Raw genomic sequence first — 15048 nt, forward strand, 5'->3', positions numbered from 1 at the left:
TTTTTTCTATTAAGAAAATCGGCCAATCTATCTATCTATATTAAATTTGCTAAGTACAAACGTATACTAAACATGTCTGAATGCATCATTGCTGAATAGTAAATAATTCTGATTTGGCACTTTTTCAGAATAATAAAATTTTAAATAATCTTAATTTCATCTGAGGTATTTTTGAAAATCATACACAGAAGGAAAATTAAGTATGAACAATGCGAGGCAAAAAAAATAAATGAAGTGAGCAATGAAGAATTTTTTCAATGGAATAAAAGTTCATGATAGAATAAAGGCAGAGAAAGAACAGTTTACAAGACTGGGAGAGTAAATAAAAGAAAAAGTCATAAAAGTATAATTATATTATCTTCAAAAAGTTGCACTTTTAATTGCAGAAATAAATTAGCAAAGTTCTTAATTTTAAAAAATAAATAAATTACGGAGGTCCAATAAGCTTACAAATATGTTCTCTTGACAAGTTCTCTTACTGGTGAGGAAAACATTCTAAATATGCAATATATGCACAAGAAGAGTTTTCCACTCCTACAATTTTAAAAGCTTTCTTATTTTAGAAAATTGCTTGAGATTTATAAAGTTAAGCATGAATCACAGCAGTACAGTTTGTACAGACTAAACATTAGATATGAATGCTGGTCTACATGTATAGTCCAAAAATAATCTCTGATTAAAATTAGATTTATATAAATATCACAGTTGGAATGGAATAGAATAGAATAGAATGGAATAGAATAACATTATTGTCACTTTGAATGTATATTAATGGTCATCCATTAAAATGAAAGTTCATTACCACATTACTGATATCTCTTAAGACTGTTGTGAGAACTGACATCAGTTTCTTTTATCTCTAATTAGCCTTTCTTTTTTCCCAGCTTCTGGGTACTTAACATTCCAAAGTAAGCAACCTGTGTTGCTCAGCTTGTTAGTATTAAAAATTACTGCCTCAGGTTTGCCCATCAACTCAGTTTTTCACTGATTAAATCCTCAAGAGAGAAATTTCCTATATTTAAAATCACAAACTGTATTGTTATTTTCAACAAGTTACATTTAATTCCACACAGGACATATTTTATAATTTTGGGAACTAGTATGATCAACCAATTAAGAACAAAGTTTCTTATTTCTATTTTTCATATCAATTAAACTTTCCAAAATGTGGAGGAAACTCAATTGAAGATACTTACACTTCTGATATTGATTTAATGTCACGATTAAAATTGTGAAAATGAACCTTTGCAATAACAAGGGCCTGCTTTCTCCAAAGTGATTTATTGCTTATCGCGCAAGATTTTCTCCTAGATAGCGTTAACAGACTTTGCTCCAGTTCATCAACAGAACTCCTGTTCATTTTGTCTTCAGCTTGCTCTAAGTTAAAAACACCAAAATCTAGGAAATAAAGGAAAAAGGAAAAAGAAAAAAATGATTATAAATTTATCTTTTCCAGCTAGCTCTGTAACTCTTGGCATCACATTGTTAGCAACATCTCATAATTCATTAAATTAAATTAAATATGTCAGCAAATGCTCAACAATATTTTTTGAGAACATCATCACTATTCATGGGAGAAAAAAACATCCACATCCACATACATATACTCTTTAAGGCACAATTCTTAGAAATAAATATATTACTATTTTCTTGGAGTTTTAATCATCTTGTACTATAGTTTTTTTTAAAGAATGTGATTTTGTACAGAAGTCTCCAAATTACAAATAAGAAATATGCTTTTAATTAATTCACCATATGATAAATACCACATGAAGTTATATAACTAATTCTTACCCCGTTGGTCAGTTTCTGCTTCAACTTCCAGTTTGAAAAACACATCTTCTAAAGTTGAGGTAGAAAGTCCATAAGAAATAACACCCAAGTGGGAATGAGTATCTAGATCAGCAAAGAGTGCTAGAGGGAGCGGAAGAGGAAGAAGAATTATTTCCAAAAAAAACCTTGGAGCACCTTTCTTCATTCCTCTCTTCTCTTCTTTCTTCCTTCCCTTTTCTTCCCTACCTCCCCCTCTTTCTTCCTTCTTCCTTTCCTTCCTTCCTTCCTTCCTTCCTTCCTTCCTTCCTTCCTACCCCCCTTATTCCTTCTTCCTCTCCCCCTTCCTTCTTCTTTCCCTTCCTTCCTTCCTTCCTTCCTTCCTTCCTTCCTTCCTTCCTTCCTTCCTTCCTTCCTTCCTTCCTTCCATATAAAAGTAGCAAGAGTGCTGTTGAATGCCTTTTCAGATTATATATTGATTAGATTTATAGTTGGGCTAATTCTATAAGACTTGGAAGGTCTTACAGGTAGTCCCCAATTTACAACCATTCATTTAGTGAACATTCCAAGTGCCTTGAAAAAGGTCACGTGGCCATTTTTCACACATATGACCACTGCAATATCCCCATGGTCACTTGATTAAAATTCAGATGCTTGGCAACTGGCTCACATTTATGACGGTTGCCCAGGATCACGTAATCATCTTTTGTGACTTTCTGATGAGCAAAATCAATGGGGAAACCAGATTCACTTTATAACCGTGCTACTAACTTAATAAATGGTATGATTCCCTTAACAGCTGTGGCTTAACAATGACTTGCTTAGTAATGGAAATTTTGGGCTCAGTTGTGGTCCTAAGTCGAGGACTACTGTACTTAGTGTGAATTCCAAATTAGGAGTTTTGAGGACTACCTGTACTTAATTTTTTTTAAAAAAATGCAACAAAAGGAAACAGAAATCATTTGCAACCAGAAAATGCAGTTCTTCAAGGATATAATACCATGTAGGGGCTCAATACTCTCCTAAATCAAGGGTAGGGGAACAACTATTATTTTCAAAGACTTCTTGAATATCACCAAGGTATTCATCATATGAATCTTGGGGCAGGGGAGATTGCTATTCCAGTGGGGATTGCTATTACTGAAAAGGTGTGTTTCCTGGATCCTGTTAAGTAACGGTTGGGAAACAGCCATGCAGGGAAGGAGCCTTAAGTGCAGTATTAGTCTTGAGACACTGTGCAGCCACAAGACCTCCAGAACTGACCTCCTACGCTCTTAAGTTCCATAAAACATTATCTATCTGTTCTCAGGCTAAGGCTGGTAGTCTGGGTGGATTCCTTATTATAGACCCGTGATGGCGAACCTATGGCACGCGTAGCGCCCACTCTGCGGGCATGCAAGCTGTTGCCCCAGCTCAGCTCCACTATACATGTGAGCGCACCTCCCGCCAGTCAGCTGATTTTTTGGTCTCTGCCGCACATGCACACGGCCTGTTTTTGCTCCTATGGGGCTGCAGGGAGGCCTCTAGGTCCAAAACTGGGTATGTGGGGAGGGTCATGCGCATGCACGGGGAGAGGGAGCATTGGGGGACACATAGGGGGGTGCATTATGGGTGCGGGCAGGCACACAGGCTGTTGTGCGCATGTGCACACGCTTTCAGCACGCAATTACAAAAAGGTTAGCCAGCACTGTTATAGACAGAATATAATAAAGTAATGTGGTTGAATATTACATGTGTAGGTCCGGTTACTTGTGCCTGAATGTAACATAGTTTAATCAAAGGGACCTAGGATGTGGCTACTCTGCCTGGCTTTACATGATAGGCAGAAACTATTTGACATATATGAAATATGTCATGGAGGATTTTCTAAGTGGCAACTGTTACAATGAACTGTGAAGTGCACGTTATGAAGCAATGGAATCCATTGCTTCACAATGTACCATGATCATATGGCTGCATTCCAGGCCAGCTGCAACTTCTGAGTGGTCCTTAAAAGCGTCATGCATGGTTCATTGCAACACTCGGCTCTGAGGTGATTAAGGCTTGAGTGATTGTCTAGAATCTCCTAATCTAGGAATTGGCACAGCTGGTGCCTGAAATGAATCTCTTCAAAGTCCTTCTTATTCACAGCTGCCACCTGCTCTTTGAGCAGGAGCTGCAAGTTGAAGAAAACCACAGACTGTTCATTGGTCCTGAATGGGGAACTACTACCCCATTCAGGACTGATAATGGAAAATTTCTGGAGTGAGAATCTTTCTAGGATTGATTCTAGTCTGTTTCTCTCCATACAGACTCACACAATCTCCAGACTGAAACAAGACATTGGAAGCATTACTTGGGCAGTCCAGGGTTAAGATAGTGTACATAAACTGGGTATTTTTGTTGAAATTCAGAAGAATGGAGCACAATATGGATAAGAAATAGACAATTGTTTACTTTAACTGGAACTGTTGGGCTCCAGGTGTGCAAAGAAAGAACGAAGAACAATAAACAGAAAGACTCCAGGTTAAGAATGAATTCTGTCCCCAAATCTAAGGTTATTTGCCTTCTCTCCCCCCCCTGCCGCCCAGAGAGAAAAACTGTACCTGAAAATCTGTCTGTATCTTTATATGGCAAGGCATAGACAAGTTGCTCTTCAGTCTCCTTCAACAGACTGGCTCCAGGGATATGCTGCCTGATCAAGAATGCTGTACCTTCCGTGTTACAGTACCTGTCTACCTGCATACTAAAGAAGATCAAATACATAGCAGGGATAAAAGCATTATTGCTACATCATGGATCTCATTATTTTTAAACATAACAAGCAAGATTATAATAGAGAATGTGTACCAGGATCCTCCTTAGTAGTTCATACAGTATATCTATGGTTGTGCTATCTAATTGCTTTAGTCTAGCAAGATTCTGTGTACAAGTGAACAACAATAAAGAAAAATATTAAGAAGTAACTCCATGGGTTGTTCTTGGTTCTTGGTCCTGATAGATAGGATCAATAGTAAATGTGTTGAAGTTTCTTGCGGGTGGCCCTTTTTCTCTGGAACATCATTTCCAGACCCGTATCTTGATACTTTCCCAAAAGACTAAAAATGTGGTTTTTTTCAGCAGTCCTGGGGACTTCAAAATGGAAATGGAGATGACCAAGTGATTTGATTGGGTTGCTGCTGACATGGAGGGATGAGATGGGGTTTTTGTGGAGTTTTCTGTTCTGGATTTTTAAATGTTGCAAGTCGCCCAGTCACTTATGAGTTTAATAAATAAATAAAGTGTTGAACTGCTACAAATGGAGCGCTGGAGGTTCATGGCCAGGATCTGTGAAGAATGTTCTTTTCTTCAGGATAGCAAATCTGTTTGAAGGCTCCTAACAATATATTCTATTTTATTTTATTTTTTTATTTCATCAAGCGTGTATTAGATATATATATATAAATATAAACATGATTTTGGATACATGAAATGGATACAAATAAAAAGAAACATTAAGGACAGGGACAGTAGGCACATTGGTCCGCTTATGCACGCCCCATTACAGACCTCTTAGGAATGGGGTGAGGTCGACAGTAGGCAATCTAACGTTAAAGTTGTGTGGGTTTGAGGAAGTAACAACAGAGTCAGGTAGTGCATTCCAGGCATTGACCACTCTGTTGCTGAAGTCGTATTTTCTGCAATTGAGTTTGGAGTGGTTTACCTTAAGTTTGTATCTATTGTGTGCTCATGTATTGTTGTGGTTGAAGCTGAAGTAGTAATTGACAGGTAGGATACTGTAGAGGAAAATTTTATGTACTATGCTTAGGTCAGACCGAAGGTGGAGTAGTTCTAAGTTGTCTAAGCCCAAAATTTCAAGTCTGGTTTTCCTCTACTGTTTTTGTTTTAATATCATTGTAGTGAAAGCTGTGCATTTTTTTTAAACTACAAACATTCCATTACAGAACCAGTACAGAAATGTTAAACTTCAAGAAGGCAGATAAGTTCTGATCTATTCATGTTTGATTACTTGAATATTTAATAAATTTATTCAGATAATTTTACTGTTATATGTACAGTACATACAATGGCAGCTACTTCATACTTGGAGCCAAGAAAATAGCATGTAAAGCTTTAAAAATATATAAAAGCTATGTAAAATACAAAGTGTTTTCATTTTAATTATTTAAAATGTTTACAGCCTGCCCACTCTTCATGGGTCCTCAGGCTGCGTTACAATCTACCTTTTTTATTAGGCTTGCTAATCATAATTGTCCTCCAAAATAACCAATTGTTAAGTAACTCACACTCTTCCTACACTTCAACCCTCTCTTTTGTGAAATAAAATTACGATGGTTCTGAAGTACTTTATAAAGCTTAGGTACAAGTAATGTATTTGAAATAGGCAGTGAAGCTAATAATACCTCAAACAATAGCCAATTCCCCATTTTGTCTTAAGGAAGAGAGAGGAGCCAAGACATTTCAGCATTCCGCGGGAAATCACAGCTTTCCGATCTAGAAACAGGAGTACATGGAATCTTCAGTTATTCTTTTTTTACACAATAAACATCAAAGGAATAACCACTGTATTCATGGGGTACCTATCTCTCAACATGCCTGCAACAATGTCTGCTTCATCCATGAAATGGGTACTGAATACTGTCACAGAATTGGCTTTTCTGTTTTTCAACAGGTTCCAAACAGTTTGCCGTGAGCATGGATCCATACCAGTTGTTGGCTCATCTAACAGCAATACCTAAATAAATAAATATAAGTAAACGCACGCACGTACACACACACTTATCATTACGTCATCATTTTTAACACATCATAAATAATCTTCATTAACTTTGTTACTACTTTCTATCAAAACATATGTGATATGATCACAAAATTATAAGTGATAAGGATATAACCATTACAAGGAAGCAATGAGCAAAGTAAAACAGAAGTTTTATAAATTAATGTCATCCAAAGTTAAAACTCATAATTTGGAATTCACAATAGAAATCACACTAAGTAGAGTAGTCCTTGACTTATGATCACCATTGAGTCCAAAATTTCTGTTGCTAAGCAAGATAGTTGTTAGGTGAATGTTGCCCCATTTTACGACCTTTCTTGCTACAATTGTTAAGTGGTGGTTAAAAATCTAGCATCCTCCCTGACTTTGTCAGAAGGAAAAGATAATCACATGACCCTGGCAGAGGTGATATTCTGCCAGTTCGCCCCGGTTCTGGCGAACTGGTAGTAGTGGTGGCGAGGGGCTCCACCCACCTGCCAAGACATCATCATGGATGCGCTGCGCATGTGCAGAAGGTTTTGTGCATGTGCAGAAGCTCTGCACGCGAGCTCCCGGTATCGAACCGGTAGCAAAGGTAAGTCGATTTCATGCCTGGAACCTGGACTAATGCAACTGTCATAAATACATGCTACCGTAATTCCCAAGTGTCCAAACTTTGATCATGTGACCATGGCACTGTTGCAATGGTTGTAAATCTGAAAAACAGTTATAAGGCACTTTTTTCAGTGCTGTCGTATGGTCACTAAGCAAATGGTTGTAAGTTGAGGACTATCTGTTATCACTTCTACAGTTTAAACTAGAATAACTTTACATTTCTAACAACATATTTTTACTGTGGGCAAATCAACCCCTAAGATTTACATTGCTTCTGCAGCCCTGTGGTTGTAGCAGAATGTCACCTTTTCCAGACTGAGGTACTTTGGCTCACAAGGTATTCAGAGCAAACTACAGGCTCTGACATCTTTTCATTAGATAATTCTCCTGATTCTGTGTTTCCCATCTTTCTGACCCATGAAAGCAACTGGCAACTCCCACCTGTCTCCCTCTAATTACAATATTATTAATTCCACTTCTGCTGACTATTGACTATCTGTTGATTATTCAATCCAAGATTCCCTGGAAAGGAATTTGAGAATTTTGGAAGCAGTCTCAAAACAACACAAATCAAATGATGCAAATATTCTCATTTTTATTCCCATTTAGGTTTTTGGCTTCCTCTGAATATTTCAGTATCAGGACAATCTCCAGTCAATACCAGAGGAGCTCATAGCACCATGAGTTCCTCATGGCACTATTATTCTTTTCAGAACCATAATCAATGCTAATGTGGAATTTCTCCATGGAGTTGAAATAGGTCAAAAATGAAACTTATTTCTAGGCACTGTATTTTTTAGTTTATTCAATCAATTGATCAATTTCTATATATGTCTGATTAGCATGTCTCTGATGGGTCTGGACAAAACATCACAGCCAACCTGTCACAGCTCGTTATGGGATAAGAGTTACACTAAAATTAAAGAAATTGGGGGAAAGAATAATTAAAGAAAGGATGCAAAAGGAGGTACAGAATAAAATGTGAATGATAAAAATTAAAAAAAAATTAAATAATTAAATTGAATTGTTAAATTGTCCCATGGTGAGTTGTCCCACAGCAAGTTGGCCACACAAGCTGACCGTAGCGAGTTGCCCCATTCCAGCCTCTCATACGTATTGCTGAAGTAACGTAGTGTAATAATCTGAGTAAATTTTGAGAGAAAAATGTACTAAGCTAATCATGGTAGTTTAACCAACTAAATTACCTAACTACCTAAACTAGTAGAGAAGCAAAATGAGAGGGAGGGAGGGGGAGAGAGAGAGATTTCATATATATGCATACACATAAGTATGTATGCATGTATGTAGGTTTGTGTGTATGTATGTGTATATATGTATGTATGTATGTATGTATGTACGTACGTACGTACACACACACACACACACACACATGTTGTATTCGGGTCTTTTCCCATGTAAGACTACATACATACATACATACATACATACATACATACATACATACATATAAAATAGCATAACATTCAAAAAATTAATCTCCCTTAGAAAAACTATAATATTGCTGTAATCACATGCTAATTGGCCCAGGTAGCACTGACAATATTTTGACATGTTGCTAGTAAAACACAGGCACCTGTCATCGTTCAGTTATCAGAATGGACCAAAGAGTACAAGCTAGTCAATCACTGAAACAATGATCTGTTTTCACCTTATAAATTATAATTTCTATGGCTGCTATGTATTTGATTTGTTGTATCATATGCATTTCATTTATTTTTACTGTAAGCCTCCCATAATCACATTCTGTATGTGAGATCGGCAGTTATATAAATTGATTAAATAAAAAAATATGGTCATTGGAAATTATAATTTTGCAATGGAATTAATTTTACAAATACTTGGCTATTGCACAGATACAAGAGAACTGGAAAAAAAATAAATGTTTTGTCTCTTTGGCATTTACCTTTGGATCTCCAAGAACTGCAAATCCAACTGATAGCTTCCTTTTCTGGCCTCCACTCAAGGTTTTTGCTTGATTATCTTTAAAGAACTGCATATCCAAGTCTAATAAAACGTTCTGAACCTTACAAAATCCAGCAGAAAGGGTTTTAATTATGTTGTTACATATTAATTGTGTGTTATAATAATAAAATATTATGCATTATTGTGTTTATTAATACAAGCTTGTATACCACCCAATTCAATCTAGATTCTGGGCAGTTTAAAATTGAAAACATTAAGAACACTCATAATAGTTTCACACCTTCTCTCACCCAGCAATCAGCTGAACAGGTCAGTCAAATGACATTCATTGGAAGAGATTTTGAGATGCAAAGCTTACGTATGTATGTACACACATAAGCATAGATATAAAACTCGTTAAAAACAAGAATTTTTAGGAACATTTGGTTTGATCAAATATATTTCCTTATGGTGTCCTTAGTTTATAGTTTCTTAAAATAAAGGAAAATATTATGAAATTAATCATTTACTAATCTGGATATATGTATGTTAACTTTTTCAAAAGGAATATATTTTAATGGGCTTCAGCTTGATGAATGCTATGATGGATTAAAGTCCTGCTGCAAAAAACATTATTGGTAATTTTATTTTATCAAAATTATAACACTGGGCATGGAATATAAATGGTATTTAACTGACTCACCTCTTGTATTACATCATTGGGAGGTATGCCTTTAACAGAGGCAATAATTGATAAATTCTCTTCCACAGTTAATACATCAAAAAAAATATCTATCTGTTGGCAAACTCCCATTATCTTTCTTACATCTAGCATTTCATCTATTTCAGAAACTTGATATCCATATATTGACGCAAAGCCTAATTTATAAAAATAATGAAGAGAGGAAATAATCATATGGCTAACAACAGACAGAATACAGTGAATTAGGTATAGCTATCATAATACATTAAAAACTAATAAGGGGAATGGGACATTCTATCTTAAGTATTTTACATAAAACAACAAAGAGGATTTTAATGGGCAAGATTTTAAAGTGGGCATAAAAAAGAAAAATGAAATTTTTTTAACAATATATACCATCAGATGGTGGACACAATCCACAAAGAATATTCATCAAAGTTGTTTTGCCTGTTCCACTGTGTCCAAGCAATGCTGTGATCTGACCTTCATATATGTCAAAGGATAAATCTATTTAAAAAAATAATTAGTAGGGGGATTATATATATATCAGTAAGCATTGCTACTAGCCCCATCATAAATATTTAGAATGTCATTGAAAGAACATTTTTGACCCTTAAGTAGCATACATTAGCATATACTGAACATAATTAAAGTTCTCGAAGAAGTAACAAATCATGATTGTTAAGAGTTACTCGCCCACATCACTGTTAACAAAGTGCAAGAATTCCAATGTCAGATTACCAAAAATTAAACACTCTTACTTTTCAAAGCTTCCACAATTTCATCCTTTTTAACAAAAGATTTCTCAATGTGGCTGATTCTGAAAAAAAGACAGGCAGATGCAATTTTTAAGAACAGATACATTTTTTTAGAAATCAGAGTACATTGTAGTTTTTACATGCATGATGTTTAGCTGGTTTGGGCCAGAACTAAAGACAACATGGAAAAATGGAGGTTTCTCCCAGTGGACAAGGATATTTACTGAGAATGTGGCACTATTCAAACAACTATCCAACTTTTACAATGCCTCCTGGGATCGACATGTACACAGAAGATTTGCTGCTTGGAAATACCCATGCCATCAATGTGGCCCGGTGTTGGGTTAGAACTATATAAATTTATGTTCTTTATTAAAGTTTTAATCTTTTCAAATTTAAATTAATAATTTTCTCTTTTCTAGTTCCTGCATTTCTGACACAAGATGAGATGAGACAAGGCATGCAAGGAAGTCTCTTTCTTGATCGGGTCTACCTTGATGGCTGACATACAAATGCTTTTTATGGTGCTGTAGTAAAAGGGTATGGAAACCAATGCCAACCAACATCCAATATGGATTGTTTTCCCTTGGGCTATAAATCACCACAGCCCTATAAAGAACACACACAAAATAACTTCACATGGCAGAGTAAAGAATACTTATATATGAAAATTATCATATATTTAAATGGCAGATGATAATTATTTTCCACATTCGTGAACCTTAAAAAGTGTATTCAACTAAAGTTGCTCTTTATTTGTGGCTGCACAAACAAATTACCCTGTTATTTTCCTTACATACAAAATACGTATTAATTGGCATTGGGGATTTAAATTTAATCATTTTAATTTACTCAAAATTAATCCGTCATACCTGATAGCTTCTTTTCCCCTAAATTCAGAAGGTATAGGTTCAATGACCTGATTGAAATCTAGGTTTTCATTACTACAGCTCTCATACAATTCTTCATAATTTCTTGTTTTTTTAATCCAAAACGAGGGCTTTAAAAAGAAGAAAAAACTCCGTCGCAATCCATATGCCCCTGGAAATAAAGTACATATATATAAAGGGTCAATATTTAATATTTTGGAGTACTGAAGCAGTTCAAAAAGATGGTTTTAAACTGTGTATGCAACAATGAAAATAAATGCTCCAATTGATCAAGCCCGCATTTCTCCCACTAGCTTGCACCATTTCATTTTTGAGCACTACTCTCTTTTTTCGCAAATTTATTCTCTTTTTAACTTTGCAAAACTAATACTTTTAAGTAAGATCAAGTATAAAAGTAATTTGAAAATGTTGTTCCTATTTAAGACAAACTAAGAAAGCAAAGTATATACTGGCAAGGCTTGCCAGCAAACATAGTCAATTTAGTTGTCAACAGATGCAATTTTAATGCTCAGATTTATTTCAGTGCTTAGCAAATGCACAAGACATTATTTAAAATGGTTAACCCTGAATGGGGTAGATCTTCATTTGATCCTGAGCAAGATTGATGATTTATGATTGGAGTTCCAGATTCACATGTGCCTGAAGTGATTTTCTCCATTTGTCAATTAGAGGTATGGCACTCAGTCTTTATGAGAGAAAAATGTAGGCAGAGGGCATGTACAACTACTCACATCCCTATATAATTTATGTAGTGTGACTCTATATTGCCTTATGCAGCCCATAAACTGTTATCTTGAAATATACATTTGAACGTTTATCCTGCTGATTTACACAATGAAACCATTCATAGCATGATTTCTTTTTGATTGCATGATATGCAGTCATGGATTGTGATTTGAAAACCATGTGTTATGGCATATTGTGCAAACTCAGTCAATTTTAGTTTATACAACAATTAGGGTTTAATATACCATGGCTTAGCACAATTTGTAAATTAGCAATAGCACTTATATATCACTTTACAGTGCTTTAAGCGGTTTATGGAGTCAGCCTATTGCCCCCAACAATCTGGGTCCTCATTTTACCTACCTCGGAAGGATGGAATGCTGAATCAACCTTCAGCCTGGTGAGATTAGAACTGCAAAATTGGAGGCAGTCAGCTGAAGTAGCCTGCACTATTGCACTCTAACCACTGCACCATCATGGCAAATTAGTTCATTGTGTATGTAAATAGTCATCAACTTGCAACTGATCACTTAGTGATCACCTGACATTATGATGGACCACCCCAAAATATACTTACAACCCACTTATGAAGTTCTGACAGCTGCCCACCTCCCAACAGTCACATGATTACATTTCTGATGCTTGGCAACCAACCTACCTTTACAGCGGTTTACAGCAGGGGTGTCAAACTCAATTTCATTGAGGCAACATAATTTGTCAGGGTTTAGGGCACCAGTGAGCCTTAATACGCCACTGTGAACAGTTACTGAATATATCTCACCATTTACATTATTTTCCAGTTGTAATAAACATACCTGGAATCACCTGATCAAAGTAAATCCCTAGGAGTAGATACAGCATGCTATCAAGAGCCAATAGCGTAAGAGTAATAATTAGTGGATAAGGGCCGTGGGTTAAATGTGAGAAAACAGCTCCGTGTTCATAATCTTCCAGATGTATAACCTGCAAGCAAATATGAAAGTGCCACGGCATTAAAATGTTAACGAAAAGTTAAGAGTTACAGAACTCTAATTATCAGAGAATAATGAGAGGGAAATCTCCCCCAAGCTTAATTCAGATTGGAACCAGCAGCTGCAAGCTAATTAATGCTCAGAAAATCAGACCTCTGCATTTATTAGGTTTTCTCCTCCCCAAGCCTTCGTTTCTGGTTTGCAGCTGGCAATATAACAGAAATTTGTGGCCAAGGCAGCAAAAAGGAATGTTGGGGAATGTAGAAATATGTAATAAAGAGGCTATATATTTTACATCTTTTTTATTTTACACTAAAGGCTGCACCCACAGATACCCACTACTATTTTGATAACAAAACATGGCTGAAATATGCATTGTGATGTTCTAATGCAAATCCCATCCTTTTGTATGTGCGTCCTGATATTGGATGCAAGAGGCTAGTTATAAGATTTCCATCAAGATATCATGACGTGTGTTGCATCCCTTGGCCTCTTTTCCTCCCACAGATAACCTATGATTGTAATTTCACAATTTATGCTAATTCTCCCTCCTGTGTTTCATCCCACTGCAACTGCATTCTGCTATAGAAGAATGCTGAAAAAAGCAATTTCTCCAGAGAAACCAATATATGGTTTAATATCATGGTTCTGGCACATAAAATGTACTCTAAGCAGAGAGAAAAACGGAGTGCAAAATTTTCTTGCCAAGAGGGAATAGCAGGAAAAAGGGTTTTTGCAGCTTGAATTTATAGCAAAACGAAGCTGACTGAAAGTGGCATTTATATCAAAAGTGAATATTAATGCTCATGAAAAACTATGCTTAGATCCAAGGCAATACTAACTTATGCAAACCATTGAACAGTATATTCACTGTGGTAATGCTATACATACAGTATAGTATGAAAGCTTATATGATATTAGTTCTTTTTGTTGAAATCAAATGCCAACCCACAAATTTCTGTGCAAATTTTAATTAAGATGGAGTTAGTGCACAGCTTTCAAGGTTAACAAGACATACTCATTTTAAAAATAAAATACCCATTTGAATTGATAAATCCATTAAAAAACAAGTATTACATTTGCTGAATGCTTAAATCAAGGATGTATGTGACATGTATCAAAGTAAAATAAAGTCCAGTCAGTCACAAATAATAGTAACAGGCCAATAGGATACTCTACTAACCTGTGCAACACCAACTAAAAATGTGCACTCACAAAGTGGACTTAATGACCACACAAAGGATTTTGGGAAGTCTTGCAGCAGGACAATAGTCACACCTATAGCACCAAAAGCCACAGTCGTGAAATACTGCGCTGAGCCAGCATTTGAGGATTTCTTAAAAAGTGATGTTAACATAAATGCAAAGGAAATCTAAAGAAAAATAGAAAACACGTTTCAGGGTGCAAGAAATCTCACTTCAAAATGTCGAAATGAGATTTTTATATGTGGCCACCTATTTCAAAAGACAAAAAGTGATGTCTATGTCACACCACACACAGAACTTCCTACAGAGAGTACAGTGTGCCGACTTGTCCAACTTAATGCCCTGCAAATGTATTGGGAGTACATTGTTTACAGCAATGGTATCATTTCAGGTACATTTCTGCCTATGCATATATCTTATCCTTGAAAGAGAGACTGTCCTCACATTTGAAATTTCAAACCTTCCACGCACTAAAATTATGGTGTTCCAAAGAGCAAAGTCCCTATTAAAAACTTCCTCATTCTGGATGATATGATTATAAATTTAGAACATTAAACTGAGCAGTACGTAGAACTTAAACTGAGTACAAGTTGTTTCAGCTTCCTCCACTTCTTACACATCGGACATGACTGTTATTAACCAGCAGCCAAAACATGAAAACTGATGTTTAGAAAGAATCAAATCAATGTTCCCTTACTGCAAGGCTTGGACTGCTATCTTGGATCACTCCTACTAAGATAATGGAAAGG

At 35.9% G+C, this 15048-nt stretch overlaps 1 protein-coding gene across 1 annotated transcript in view; it reads right to left on the reverse strand.

Moving 5' to 3' along the window:
- The window catches only part of LOC309399117 (cholesterol transporter ABCA5-like), a 56291-nt gene that overhangs the window by 24668 nt on the left and 16575 nt on the right, over window positions 1–15048 (reverse strand). Inside the window, exons 9-20 of the mRNA XM_081966623.1 lie at window positions 14278–14466; window positions 12939–13086; window positions 11380–11548; window positions 10511–10569; window positions 10146–10256; window positions 9750–9925; window positions 9048–9167; window positions 6346–6484; window positions 6153–6243; window positions 4356–4495; window positions 1795–1914; window positions 1197–1398 (exon numbers count right to left, since the gene is read on the reverse strand). Coding sequence (XP_081822749.1) covers window positions 1197–1398; window positions 1795–1914; window positions 4356–4495; window positions 6153–6243; window positions 6346–6484; window positions 9048–9167; window positions 9750–9925; window positions 10146–10256; window positions 10511–10569; window positions 11380–11548; window positions 12939–13086; window positions 14278–14466 — 1664 coding nt within the window. The remainder of the gene's footprint in view (window positions 1–1196; window positions 1399–1794; window positions 1915–4355; window positions 4496–6152; window positions 6244–6345; window positions 6485–9047; window positions 9168–9749; window positions 9926–10145; window positions 10257–10510; window positions 10570–11379; window positions 11549–12938; window positions 13087–14277; window positions 14467–15048) is intronic.

Source organism: Natrix helvetica (assembly GCF_964273705.1).
Source record: "Natrix helvetica genome assembly, chromosome: 1".
NCBI classification, from domain to species: domain Eukaryota; kingdom Metazoa; phylum Chordata; class Lepidosauria; order Squamata; family Natricidae; genus Natrix; species Natrix helvetica.